The 14,799-nt window shown below is 41.9% G+C and overlaps 2 protein-coding genes across 7 annotated transcripts in view; both read right to left on the reverse strand.

Annotated features, from left to right (window-relative positions):
- Window positions 1-8,819, reverse strand: part of bisc (biscotti) — a 76,872-nt gene extending 68,053 nt beyond the window's left edge. Inside the window, exon 1 of the mRNA XM_065228785.1 lies at window positions 8,805-8,819. The gene's annotated coding sequence lies outside the window, so the exon portion shown is untranslated. The remainder of the gene's footprint in view (window positions 1-8,804) is intronic.
- LOC135706961 (oxysterol-binding protein-related protein 2) overlaps window positions 1-14,799 on the reverse strand; it is a 48,977-nt gene that overhangs the window by 5,943 nt on the left and 28,235 nt on the right. For all 6 annotated transcript variants that reach the window (XM_065228698.1, XM_065228662.1, XM_065228688.1 and 3 more), the window contains one exon: window positions 4,790-4,912. In XM_065228698.1, coding sequence (XP_065084770.1) covers window positions 4,790-4,893 — 104 coding nt within the window. In that variant the 5' untranslated portion in view covers window positions 4,894-4,912. The remainder of the gene's footprint in view (window positions 1-4,789; window positions 4,913-14,799) is intronic.

A 14,799-nucleotide genomic window follows, 5' to 3' on the forward strand; every position in this document is an offset into this window, starting at 1 on the left:
GGGCCGAAATTTCCGAATGCGTTATTTGATACAAAATCCCGATTTGGAACCAACTGCGGGTGAATTTGTGGAACCCCTGACACCCCGAATTTCTCCCGTTGTCTACTAGGTGAAATTTCATTTTCCAAAAGTGAGGGAGGGGGTGGATAAGGAGGACTAGGATGCTGGTTGTTCCCTGACAAGCTATATACACGAGAGTTTTCGGTTCTAATATTTGAGAGCCCTACTGGCGATGGAATGCACTCACTTACCAACGGTTGCCCTTCGTCGCGTACCAAGTTGACTTCTTGTTGCACTTCCTGAACTTCGTCGCGAAGCACCCAGTAGTCCTTTTCCGCTTGCCTCCGGAATCGCATCGCTTCATATTCTCGTTGCAGTTTTGTGAGAAAGTGAGAGACCTGGTGGACGGTACTACGATTCCCACAAAACGGGAGATGTTGCGACTCGTTATGAGTATTTTTGACCCTTTAGGATTGGTGGCATCATTTGTAATCCACGGAAAAATCCTAATTCAAGAGGTATGGCGGACGGACACAAATTGGGACGACAGGATTCCAATGGAGATCGCCATATAGATTGGATCGCCTGGATAGATTGGATAGCGGTACTCAAGAAGATTGAAGGACTGCGTATTCCTCGTTGCTATTTTCCGAACTACAATCCAGACAGCTTCAAATCTCTTGAACTTCACGTGTTTGTGGACGCTAGCGAACAGGCCTTTGCAGCGGTTGGATACTTCCGTATAATAGACAACGGTCAGATCAGAGTCGCTTTAGTGTCGTCGAAGACGAAAGTGGCACCACTTCGAGGACTTTCGATACCACGTCTGGAATTGATGGCAGCTTTACTGGCAGCTCGCTTGCGGAGGACTATTGAGTATAATAATTCGTTGAATATACAGAAAACTTGCTTTTGGAGTGACTCGTCAACCGTCTGTTCGTGGATCAAATCGGATGTTCGACGATATCGCCAGTTCGTTGCCTTCCGGGTCAACGAAATACTGGACCTGGCGAGCGTTGACGAATGGCAGTGGATTTCAACTAAGGTGAATGTGGCTGACGAGGCCACCAAGTGGGGAAAAGGTCCCGCTTGCAATGTTGACAGTCGCTGGTTTCAGGGACCTGACATCCTATACAACGTTGAAACAGAATGGACGAAGGTTCCAGAAGAAGGCACAGATGAAAGTGACAAGGAATTGCGGGAGGCGTTCGTGTGCAGTCATCTACTCAGACAACCGGTGATAGATCCTAATAGATTTTCGAAGTTCGAACGACTGTTGCGCTCTACAGCATATGTTCACCATTTCGTTGATAGTCTGCATCTAGCCAAAAGTAGATCAACAGATACTGTTGGGATTAGCAGTGTGGATTTGCAGAAGGCAGAAAGAACGTTGTGGTCAAGTGCGCAATCTGAGGCATTTCCGGACGAAGTAACGATCTCTAAGAAGAATCGAGAAGGAAGTAATACACTTGGAATGCAATTAGGAACATCAAGCCATCTTGTGAAGCTGTGTCCATTCGCTGACGAGTACGGAGTGTTACGAGTAGACAGTCAGCGCAGGTTCTATCTTACGATACGAAGTTTCCCATCATCCTACCTAGAAACCATCGCATTACGGCGTTGTTATTGGATTACTATCACCGGAAATATGGTCACGCAAATGACGAAACCATAGTCAACGAGCTGCGTCAGAAGTTTTATGTGCCTCGGCTGCGAGTGGAGATACGATTAGCCAGGAAACGCTGTATGTGGTGCCGCATACACAAAGCGATACCCGTTACACCGAAAATGGGGCCACTACCAGCGGTACGATTGGAACCCTTTGTACGTCCCTTCACCTATGTGGGCGTAGATCTCTTCGGCCCATATTTGGTAAAAGTTGGAAGAAGCGCGGTGAAACGATGGGTCTGCCTGTTTACCTGCCTAACTATTAGGGCCATTCACCTGGAGGTAGTTGCCAGTCTGTCTACCGATGCGTGCAAGAAGGCAATAAGGAGATTCATAGCACGACGGGGCTCCCCTCTGATAATTTACTCCGACAATGGTTCGAATTTTGTGGGAGCAAGCAGGGAGCTCATGGATGAAATCAACAAGATTAATACTGAACTGGGCAGCACTTTTACGAACGCCCACACACAGTGGAGATTCAACCCTCCAGCTGCTCCTCACATGGGGGGCTGTTGGGAAAGAATGGTTCACGCCGTTAAATCAGCATTAGGATCGGTTCCGGTAGTGCGCAAGCTGGATGACGAGTCTTTCGCTACGGTACCATTGGCAGAAGCCGAAAGTATGGTCAATTCCAGACCACTTACATTCGTTCCTCTAGAAACTGCCGACCATGAAACTGCCGACTCCCAATCATTTTTTGCTCCTGAGCTCAAATGGTGTGCGAGAACCGGAGAAGTTCCCGACGGATGCAGGAATGGCGTTGAGGAATAGTTGGAACATGGTGAAGCACACTTTGGACAACTTTTGGCGCCGGTGGGTGATAGAATACCTACCAACCATCATTCGACGGACAAAGTGGTTTCGGGACGTACAACCGATCAAGGAAGGAGATCTTGTGCTCGTGGCTGACGAGAACGTTAGGAATCGGTGGTTACGAGGACGAGTAATTCGAACGATTCCGGGAAAGGATGGAGTGACTCGTCGAGCGGAAGTGCAGACATCAGGAGGGACATTAAAGAGACCTGCTACAAAATTGGCTGTGCTGGACGTGACAAATTCTGGTGACGCCCAACCGGAAGTTATGGTGACACGGGGGAGAGAATGTTCGCCGCAACAGCCCCTCGTACTGAATACCGCAAACGGTACCTAACACTCGACTCACTACACCCAGCGGTTGATCCGGGAAGCGCGAACCGTCAAACGGAATGATGGGAGAAACTGGGATGAAAAATAACAATAGCTTATCACTTTTCAACAATCAGCACTATAACAGTATTTTGCTATTACTAAAATATATTACTTACTAGTTGAACTTGCAGGCTAGGAATTAAAACTAACAAAGAACTTTGTTGTAAAATATATGAGATAAATGGTAAGCTGATTACCACCCAACCGTGGGTTAGTAATTACTGCTGAAAGAACTCCCATTCTATCGCAACATTTTTTTTACATTGAACATTCAGGTAACCTCTTTAAAATAGGAATTCAATAAGGTTCACTTGCCGCACATAAAATGCAATGACATGGTAATGAATTCCACTGGATTCACTGGACCAGTCGATACGTCATGCTGGTGAAGGTTAAGTGAAATTCAAGTAAGCTTTTCGTGATTTCATGGTATGAACAATTCTAGATAGAGCTGGAATAAGGGCGTAACAGCTTTTATTAACAATGACTTCTCTCGATGATTTCTAGAAATTCAAGGCACGCCCACGCAAACCAACATTACCGACGGGTAGGGGAAGTCTTACCCTACCTGATGGTGATGTTGATTAGTGTGGGCGAGTCTTGACTTTCAAGACATCATCGAAAGAAGTCAATGTTTACAAAAACTGTTACGCCCTAATTCCAGCTCTATCTTGAATTGCTTGTCGTATTCGTAATTCAAAAATGGCGATAGAAGAAAGTGCGCTTTCGTCGTTGTTGAACGAGATGGAATTACCAGGATTCTTCATGTTTTCTAGCGTAAGTTTTATAATTTTTATAAATTAAAACTCATTTATAAATTAAAAATGCTAAAGGCCGGCGCACAATAGATACGTTTTCGGGTTTTTTGACAGATAATGCATGGGCTAACTGTCAAAAAACCTGAAAACGTATCTATTGTGCGCCGGCCTTAAGAATCAACAATTGACGAACTATAAGGGTGCTACCACAGAACAGAAGGGGAAGTGCAAACAAATCGGTGAATCAAAATGTGCTTCGTTTTTCTACTCAACAAGCGATGTATTTTGGTAGCGTTCCACACGGGCTTTCTATGTGTACGCACACTATCATAGGATGCTGCAGGCAGAAGATGCAAAGACAAGTAAATGACAAGTGGAGCCACTTTCTGATCCGAAGTTCCACTCCTGTGGTGCTACTATAAGGTTAATGTACTTCAACTTCGAGATCATGTAAATTAGTATTTTTTTCCTAGAATGCAATCATTTGATGACTCAAATAAATTGAAATATATGTCTTTAGTCTATCACCAATTCACTTTATCATTACTTCAAAATCCAGTAACATTTACTTGCTAATTCCCGTAAGTTTTAAGTGATGCCAACATCGGAAAGTCCGATAAAATTTTCGTGAAAATCAATTGATTTCTATGTGAATCACTCAAATGTAATCTCTCCCCCAATACACGTATTATTCACCTGAAAAGTTCGATGGAAAATATCTACGTTTCTTTTCAGGTGAATTTTACGTTACTTTTTTTGCAGCGTAGGCATTGAAATCTTTCAAGATCTCAATGTAAAATTTCCAGAATATTGGGTGTAGAACTTTTTTTCCAAATTTCTGAAAATTTTATGATAGAGCTATGCCAATCACAAGATAAAAAAAAAATCAAAATATTAAATTCCGTCAACAGTTAACGTTTCCATATGTTCGCAACTCTTCTTATCAGACTTTACTCTAAGTTTTTAAAGTAAAATTCTTTACTCTCAACATTGGTCGTAAAAAAGTGACTTTAGTGACTAAATTTTAAGGAATAGTGACTATAGTGACTTTTTGATGAAAAAAGTAACTTTTTAGTGACTGACTTGACAATAGTGACCAAATAACTAAAAAGCGACCTGCTACCAGCCCTGTAGCTAATGAAAAAGAGTAAATTCATAAGAAACTCGATACTCACCTCAGCGGCTCGTTGAAGACGACTGGCATGGTGATTTTGCTTAGCTCCTTACCGATGCAATTTTTCAGCACAGACCAGATGTTGAAGTCACTGCGAGAAAACATAGGAACCGGCAGGGAAGTTCTGTTGTTGTTGTTTTTGTTGTTGTCGTCGTCGTAGCCATGGGCGATTACGGTGAAACAATAGAAGAAGAGTAGACGTTTGAGAAATTAGATTAATACGCGTTGGATTTGAGGAGGAGGAGACGGTTTTTGTTTTAATGTTTGGGTAGCATTTCCGACAGCGAATTTCCAAGATAAATAATTAGTTTGTTTTAGTGCCCGCGCACGTGCCGCAAGCGAACAATGAGACTGGGTGAGTGGGGTTAGTGAGTGAGTGAGTGGGTGGGTGGTTTTCGGGTGGTGATAAAAGGTACCAGAATGGTTGGTGGTCGTTTGATGTGAAAATTAAAGTGCGAGTGCAAACAACGTTGAGGTTAGGTATGTAAGTGAGCAACAGTGCGTTGGAAAAGTGATTTTGCTGTGGACCTTTGCGAAAGAAAGATGAAAACAAACAGAGAGTTGCTTTTTTTTTGTGTCAATAAAATTAGGAAGGTACATAACAGTTGGGATGAAAAGAATCATGGCTGGTGATGCCATCTTTGATTTTCGGTCTTCCGAAGGAGTGGGTGCTTCGTGATTAGGTTCCAAAGAAAATAATGTAGGTTTTGATTTGGCTCGGATATTCTGTGCGAGTGTGGGCTCAGTTCTTTCATCCAAGTAAGTGGAAATTTTCCGTTCTCTTGCATCAACGATTCAACGAGCAAATCACAGTCAATTCTTCGTTATCCTGTACTAGTGCTCCGACTCGATGGAAATTTCCGCTTGCCTTTTTGATTTGATTTCCAAATTCGATGCTCCCTTCAATATCGAGTAAGGGAGAATTGACTGTAATGGCGAACATGAGGAGAACAGAAAAACCGCCTGCGAAAAGGTCGAGGGTAATTGAAACGAAAATTAGGTTTCACTTCAAAGGTATAACTTTATTGGAGCTAAAAATTAAAGCGGTAAGCCGACAGGATGCTTTCCAGCCGCACACTATACAAACAAGTTATAAAACGATCAAGCCACAACGTTTTCGATTTTCAGAAGCTATCACCAAATAATTACACAAGTCATTGCGAACATTCACACGTCAATCACTGTCCAATACATGCGACACGGATTAATTGAGTTTTTTTTTTGGGAATCGTTAAAGCTGATTATCGATAAAACGCCAACTAAAAAAAGACCTCTGCTGTAGGTTGGTTCACACGGTGACAAATGTCGTTCATTCAGTCAAATGGAGAGGAAAACACCATGAATAATACATATATTTCTCAACAAGTCATTGAAACGGTTTTCATATATATCCGTCGTCTGTCGCTGTACGTACCGATAGTTGTTGTGGGAGGAGCGGGTACACTACATATACCTATGATATGCAGCATGATGGTACCGACCTTGCCGGTGTTTGCGAATCGGAGAACGGGGGTTGATTTAGGACCGTGTGATTCCAAATGAGCGTAAATATCCAATCCGCAATTCCCTGGTGTGGGAAACGTTGTGATCGGGAAAAAAGTCATCTATATTTAATTTCGGAAAATCTTTTTCTACCATCTGATGCTTGGATGGTCACTCCATGGGTATGTGAATTCCACGGCAGAGACGAAGTTAAATATTCATTCATTCAAATGGCCGCTACGTCTCTATTACAGAGTTTATTTAAGTACATTCTTGTAGCGTACAATCCAGCAAAATTAGTTTTATCAGCAAGGCTGCAAATGCTCCTTTCACATAAAACATGGTTCAAGTTTGCTTTCTAAGAGTCACGATCAGTGATTTTATGATCGCTTAGTGAGTGAGTGAACATTGCTAAAATAGCTGATTGTGACTCTCAGGAAGGGAAATTGGCAGGTTGTCAAACACATATTTTGCAACCTTTTCTCTTATCTTACAAATGAAAAATTGGATCATAGATTTCATAATCCCGCAAAACATTTATTTTTTCTGAAATGAGTATTTGCAACCTTGTTTCTCAGTATAGAATTAGGTCTGTTCGCATACTTGCTCTTTAGCTTATGCTGTAAGTTGCCGCAACTTTTTGTCATTTGCTGTATGGGAATAATATGGTGCAGAAAGTGCGGGAAAAACCGAACATTTCCTTGTGTATTTCTGTAACAGCAATGCCATGTAGATCAGACGAGAGCAATCATTCTGGAGTAAATTTATAACTCCTCGGGATGTCGTTGTAGCCGTTTGATGTCTTCGGCAAAGTTGCTCAGTTAATTGTGTGAATGAAAAACATATTTTAAACCTGCTCTGTTTTGTATCTTGTGGACGAATCATTTTAGATAGTGACTTTTTTCGACAAGATCGCAGAGCATTTGAATGTCGAGTTTTAGTTGATTCTGTAAAATTAGATCATAAAATATAGCTATCCAGCATTTTACGAGCGCTTATGGCCGCCACAATCTGGCTGAGTTTTTGGTAGGGAACATATGATTTGACGTTTGGGTTGTGTCCTTTGACTTGGATCGTAAAATGCTGGATACATAGTGGTCTAGTAACAGGAAATACAGTTTATTTTAATACAACGGCCCTAGTAGTTGGTTCTGGAATGTTTTGATAGTAGTTTGTGTCTCAGATGGCCTAGTCGCTAAAAGCTAGGCATTACCAAGCCGCAGACAGCGGGTTCGATTCCCAGTCCGGTAGAGGAAATCTTTTGAGCATTTTCTCGACCTCCCTGGGCATAAGAGTGTAATTGTGCTTGCCACACAATATACTACCCAGACAACCAGAAGTCGTATAACAATGTACAGACAGTATCGTAAATTGCTACAGTTTAAGTCAAAATCGCATATTAGAATGGCATACCTCGCATTATGTTTAAGTTAAATCGTATAGAATGCAAATTTCCGACTTATATGCGATGACTCATTTTTCCGTCGTACTGTATCACAAATTTAATCGGATTACATCGTAAGACTTTTCAAAATGGATTTGTTATTACAGATCAAATTGCATATGATGTTAAATCAACTCGTTTAAAATTAAACGAAAATATGCACGTATATGGCCTCCACTTTTGTACGTATAAGCCATTTCTTTGCATTCTATACGACTTGTTTGTTTGTATATATGTTTGTATATCACGAAAACAACTTTGAATATACGTGCATTCTGGTTGTCTGGGTAATCCATGCATTGGTTGGCTTAGAAAGCTCTCCATTAATAATTGTGGAAGTGCATCTTGATCACTAAGTTGACAGCCGTTGACGTTCGCAAAAAAAGCGTAAAAAGCCTAAAAGAAGAAAAAATTGTGTTGAAACGTTGAAAGTGCTTTTAGTGCTCGACGAGATCGAAAAATTTCTGTGTGTGTGACAAAATTAGAGAGGCGTGTTTATCGGGAACCACTCAATCAAATTGGACTCAAATGAAAGGTATCATGGTCCCATAGAAGCTTTTTTGGAATTGGTCCACTGGTTCCGGAGTATTACAGTCTTGAAAAATCACTGTCTGGAAGCTAAAAAAATCTTTTAGTCTGAGTATATCCAAAATGACAAAAATGTGTCAATACTATTTGCCAAAACAAGCATAACTTTTCAAACGGACATATCTTAAAACAGCAAAAGGGTTTATCTTCCATTTAATTCCACTTAATTAATTTTTGTATCCATGACAGATACGTATTTCGACTACAATGTGCAGCCTTCATCAGTGTCATTCCCACTAAAGAACTTATCAAAATCTAACCCCCTTAAGTACTCATCCCCTAGGTAAAAAAGTCAAGATCATAGGTATAAAAATGAAACTACAATGTGTTGAATCGGAACCTACCTAACTAATAAAAACCAAAGATTTAAGTAAGCTAAAGGAGAAAAATCTATACAAATCTCTAATAAGGAAATATCTTGCATTTTATAGAAAATGAGAAAAATGGGTTAGCAACATCCATATGCATTAGAGTGATGCAAAATTTGAAATTTTCGCTCCACAATACTTAAACGATTCCAAACCGGATCCTGACTAACCTCTCAAAATTTGAACCCATTTGGTGAGAAACTGAGATGGCACAAACCATTTGAAGTTTGTATGGAAATTACTATGGTAAAACCAAGATTTTTGTTCATGTCTATCTAATAATTCACCATATCGGTCTACTTCAAAAACTTGCCACTGTGCTTGTTGGAAATTTTACCAGCTACAACTTTGCTGGAGACCATTTTTTGATTAAATGCAAGGATCGAAAGTTATCAATGGTTCAATGCGCTGATGTCTTATGATCATGCTCAATTAACTGATCAGCAGGCAACATTGGTGTTTCTGGGGCGTTGAATAGGACACCAAAATCATGGCTACTATGTCACACTGCAAAATACAGTGTTGCCTACAGAGCAGCTGCTTGATCATGTCATAAGTTTATCAATCTCTTAAATAATTAATAACTTTTTCCTGTCTCGTTTTACATAGAAATGATCTTCAGCAAATCTATAAGATTGGCTATCGAACTGTTTCGCAGCTCAATATGGAAAAAGACTAGAAGGCAATGAACAAAAAGTTGAGATTTCCCATAGTAATTTACAAGTAAACTTCAAAGGGCTTGTGCGAAGTCTGTTTCTTACCAAATGAGTTGTAACTTTGGGAGGCTAATCAGGACCCGATTTGAAACCATTTAAGCACTGTGGAGCGAAAAAGTCAAATTTTGCATCAGTCTAATATGCATTCGATCTGTTTCTTCCAGTGGCAGTGATGGATCGCTCTTTTGTGGCTTTTTCATTACTTTTCATTATAGAATTCTAACGTAAAGTCCAGTTGAATTTTCAGTTAACGTATTGTTCGGTATTATCGTTTACACCGTTTGCACCATTTGCGCACCCCCAGCGCAAGAAAACTTTCAGCTGTCAAGAGAAATCCATCACCCGGCTGGCGGAAGCGAGCAGCCACCATTTTTCTTCATTCTCTACTCAACCATCAAAACAAGAACACACGAGTTGTGAACCTAAAAATAGAGAAAGTTATATTATAATAAAGTCCGTTTTTTTTTTTGGTATTTGCGAGATACTTTATTTCATCCCGCGACAATTTCAACCTCGCCTACAATTTGGTCCTTCTTTCCCGGATATTTCCGAAAATCGACGCGATGGAAACGGCAGTGAGAAAACGAAACAATTTGTTCGCTAAATTGAAGTGGGAACACGCGGCTTCAAAAAAACATTCGGCTACGGTAGCCCCATCAGGCTGAACACACGGAGCGATTGGAGAAGTTGCGGGAAACTCGTGAAGCGTTTGAGGAAGTTCAAACCGAAATCGAGATGAATTGCGATGTGGAAGCGCTGCCAACCACCTTCAACAACCGGATGGAGTTCGAGCAGATGTACTACCAAGCGAAAACAGTGTATGCAACCATTCTGGAGGAATCAAGAGACCCGGCCAGTGATGCCGGATGACTTCAGGCAAGCTATCAAGTCCCTTGTGGAGTCGCAGGAACGTTTCCTGAAGGCACAAGCTACAGTTTCAACGAACCTCGGAGAGTTAGCTGTCCAGCAACGCCACTCCCAAGCCGGACCATCGTCAGCGACGAACTCGCAGCCACTCAACCGTGATCCGAACACAAATTTGCGCCTACCGGTTTTCACTATCCCAGTTTTTCGTGGCGACAGGAAGGAATGGAGAGCATTTAAGCACAGACAAACAGACATAACACATTGAATGTTGCTCGCTATAAAACATCGTCGCTAAAACAGTACCGCCATCTGTTGAGTACACTGTGGTGGGCACTACGCTGAACAGATGGGTAGTGTTTAAACGTCAAACGCAAGGGAATTGACTATGCGTGCCACAGGTGGCGGTACTACCAACTACGATACTTTCAAATTGTCCGTTAAATGCTTGTTCAATGAACAACTTAAATTGTCCGTTAAATGCTTGTTCAATGAACGTATTATGTCTGTTTGTCTGTGATTTAAGGATCAGTTCGAAACAGGAATTCACAACCGAGAGGACATCGGCAGCGCTTTTTAATTGCAGTACCTGCTGACGTATCTCGACGGAGAACCAAAAAGTCTCGTGAGCGCTTTCCCTATCTCCGATGCGAACTACGAACCTGCGTGGATGAAGCTGAAGAAATATATCGTGTATTCTCTCGTGCGGAAATTCTGCGACCATTCGAATATAAGCAATGCTGCAACAGGATTATCGAAGCTGGTTTCGACATCAGACGAAATAGTGAGGCAGCTGAAAGCGTTGGGAGAGAAGTACGAGTCCAGGGATCCGTGGCTAATCCATTTGCTTTTGGAGAAGCTCTATAAGCAAACACGATCGTTATGGGCACAGAAGGTTATTTCGATTGAAAATCCAAGCTTCAACGTTTTTCGCAAGTTTCTCCAGAAAAGATGCGATGCTCTCGAAACGTTTTCGGCGTTCGTGAAGAAATCCTTCGGAGCTGATCGAGTAAAGAAGGATCTTGTGAAGGCAACGTCTGCGAAGGAGAAGTCATTCCAGAGCTTTCCAGTGAGGGATTATTCCATCTACAACTGTGAAGCTTTTCGGAACATGGAAGTTCCAGCACGAAGAGAGTTCGTTTCCAGGGAGCATCTTTGCTTCAATTGAATGAAGGGCGGACATGCAGCTCGTAACTGCCCCAGTGTGCAAACACAAGGAGTGTAAACAACGGCACCATACACTATTGTGCCAATCGATGCAAGCAGCACAGCAGGTGAGTGAAGGCAATTCTTCTACAGCGAGTAAAAACGGCACGGATAGCAGTATCAACAAGGTCGTAACCTGCACTAGCGCACTGGTGGATGTCCCCAAGCCGTTTTGCATGGTTTCGATCACCATGCTACCAACAGCAGTGGTGAGAATCAGAGGCAAGAACGGATTGCTCCACGAAGCTCGAGTGCTCACTGATTCAGGGTCGCAAGTGTCGTTGATCAGGCAAGACTTTGCGATGCAACTGGCGATTCCACGGCGAAATGCGAGACTAGTCGTCACTGGTCTCTCGCAGCAAGCAGCAGGAACGACAAAAGGGGTCGTTCACCTGTTCATCTCGTCGCGGTTCAGTGAGTCGGTGGTCCTAACCACTGATGCTTACATTCTTGGACGGCTAACAGCGCCCTTGCCGCGCTTGGAGCTAGGCGAAACTCAACTGAAGTATTTGTATGAACTTAATCTTGCAGACCCTCTCTTCCACTAATCAGGACCCATTGTTGTCATTCTGGGTGCTGATGTATTTCTTACGGTGATTCGTGATGGACAAGTCATGGATATCAACAATCAACCCGTGGCTCAGAACTCGACTTTCGGCTGGATCATTTCCGGCAGGCTGGGCGGCAAGGCGAACAGTGAACAACCAGCTGTCAGTCGCTGCAGTGAAATCGATATCGAAAGAGCTGTGAACGGCGAAATCATTCACCCCTAAAGAGCAACGAATACTTCGAGGAAACTCATCAGCGAAGCGAAGATGGTCGTTTTGTGGTACGGCTACCTTTCAACGAGAAAAAGGAAGAAATCGGTGAATCCTTAACGGCGGCTGTACGTCGTCTCCGTGCAATGGAGCGAAAATTTGAACGGGATGAAGACTTCGAGAAGCGCTACAAGCATTTCATGGCAGAATATATTAAGCTAGGTCATATGGAACGCATCCAACACGTGGAAGTCGATGTGGGGAATGAGTGATTTTATCTCCCCCATCATGCAGTGTTAAAAGAAGATAGTCTCACGACTAAATTGCTAGTGGTGTTTGACGGATCTTGCCCTTCATCAACTGACATTTCGCTCTAACAGGCTTTGGATGTTGGACCCAACATCAATCCAGACTTGTTGGTCGTCCATTCTAGTCTTTGTTGGCGATATAACAAAGATGTACAGACAGGTATTAGTCCACTGGCTGGACATCAACTACCTGAGAGTGGTATGGCGATTTAATGTCAACGATCCTATCGGACATTATCGACTGCTGACCGTGACATACGGTACTGCATGCGCGGCGTACCTAGCGATGGAAGGAATTGCACATGTGGCGAAGGAATACAAAGACATCTATCCAGAAGCGGTCAATCGGCTCATCAAGGATAGGTATGTGGATGATTTGATGACTGGCGCAAACAGTTTGCAAGAAGCTAGCATGCTACGTCAACAGATCATCGAGATTTTGGAGAGTGCTGGTTTTCACCTTCGAAAATGGGCGACAAATAAACCTGAACTGCTTGAAGGTGTTACCGAGGTTGGTGTAGAAGCGACTCCACTGCAGCTGAACGGTGAACAGAACATAGTTATGACACTATGAATCTAGAATCTTTTAGGGCGAGACAATTGCTCCATTTCCTCTCAAACATCCACAACGTTTCTTTATGTTTACTTCATGAAAATTTTCACAACTTCTATAATGGTCCAAACTTCTGGTAATGGTTCAACTTCTTTCAAGTTTCATAATTATTATGTTTACACGTTCTCTTAAATCGTCCAAGATCTTAGAACATCTGTATCCTCCTCCAAAGTTCATAAATGTCCATGAACCTTTCATATCCAGCATTTTACGAGCGCTGATGGCCGCCACAATCTGGTAGGGAACATTCGATTTGATGTTTGGGTTATGTCGTTTGACTTATTGCTGATTGCATCTGAAACTGGACAGTCCCAAAAATGCAAAAAGTGTGATAAAAGTGCACGTTTCCGTCAAATCGTTTTGATGTCGTCGGAGCACTTATTGCTTGCATCATAAGGAATAAGTGCACCGAAGACACCAAGACGATTAGACGTAAGCTTGCAGTTTTATCACACTTTTTAATAAGTGAAAACGCGCTTATTAGTCCAATTTGGTGTGAAACGCGCAATATAAACGATCAAATTTGACCGTTTACATGTCAAACGACACAAGTCAAACATCAAATCATATGTTCCGTACCAGAAACTCAACCAGATTGTGGATGCCATGAGCGCTCGTAAAATGCTGGATGAATTTGGAAACAGTGATCCCAAAACTTCCAGTAAGTTCTTAAGTCAACCCAAAAGTTTTAAAAGGTATACTGAACTCTTAAATACTTCCTGAGCTATTATGAAATTCGCTAAACTACCCTGTTTAGACCATTCTCTAGCTAATAAATTATCACACTAATGCCGCGGATACACTTGTATGACAAACTATGAGCATGAGCATTATTTGTTAACTGGCGGCGGAGTTTCATATTCAAATTTCGGTTTGCATATAAAACCTAAAAAATATAGAAAATGGTTAACAATGATAAGATACAAAGTGATGACGGCATCTGCTCAGCTAGTCCTGCTATTCTGACAGGCACCGTACCGCACTGAAATGTGATTTGCAGTACAACTGACCTTTGCTAACGCTATTTGCATTATTCCGCAGATATTTAAATTTTAGACTATTCGTTCCGTCAGGCATGTGCGTTCACTTCATCAGAATAAATCATTTAAATTCAAAGGTCTCAATTCCCTGATCGATGATGAATATTCATTGCCGAATCTTCCCATGCATGGCACCTGTGTTTCCGGTTGAAAGCGTCCAAGTTCATTTCCCAAACAGATATGTATGGCTCTCACGTTCTGTCTGTTCATCGGAAAACGATGAGGGAAATGAGCACAACTCCCCCCATCAGAAAGAACGCGAGACAACTCCCGTCAGTCGGAAGCAGTCGTGTAAGTAAAGTAAGACATCTCAAGACGCCACCCATGTATGGGGAAATGGGGGTCAAATGTGCCCCTTATATCTCAGTTATTAGTTGATATGATGGCGAAACATTGCTGGCATACGTTGAACTTTAAACGTACTATGTGAATGGAAACAAAAATCTGGTCAATGAAAGTAATTTGAATTTTATAAAATTGAAACATAATTTTGACAGAAAAACACGCAAGAAATGTGATTTCTTGAAATAGCTGGTATCTCTTAACACTACCAAAATTAACGATTTGATTGATGCAAGTTGTTAGGTACATCCTTCATCCATCGCCTCGAAAGTCTACTTTTAT

The sequence above is a fragment of the Ochlerotatus camptorhynchus genome, unplaced genomic scaffold (genome assembly GCF_037179485.1).
Source record: "Ochlerotatus camptorhynchus isolate MF236.1 unplaced genomic scaffold, CSIRO-AGI_Acam_v1.1 ptg000023l, whole genome shotgun sequence".
Taxonomy (NCBI): domain Eukaryota; kingdom Metazoa; phylum Arthropoda; class Insecta; order Diptera; family Culicidae; genus Ochlerotatus; species Ochlerotatus camptorhynchus.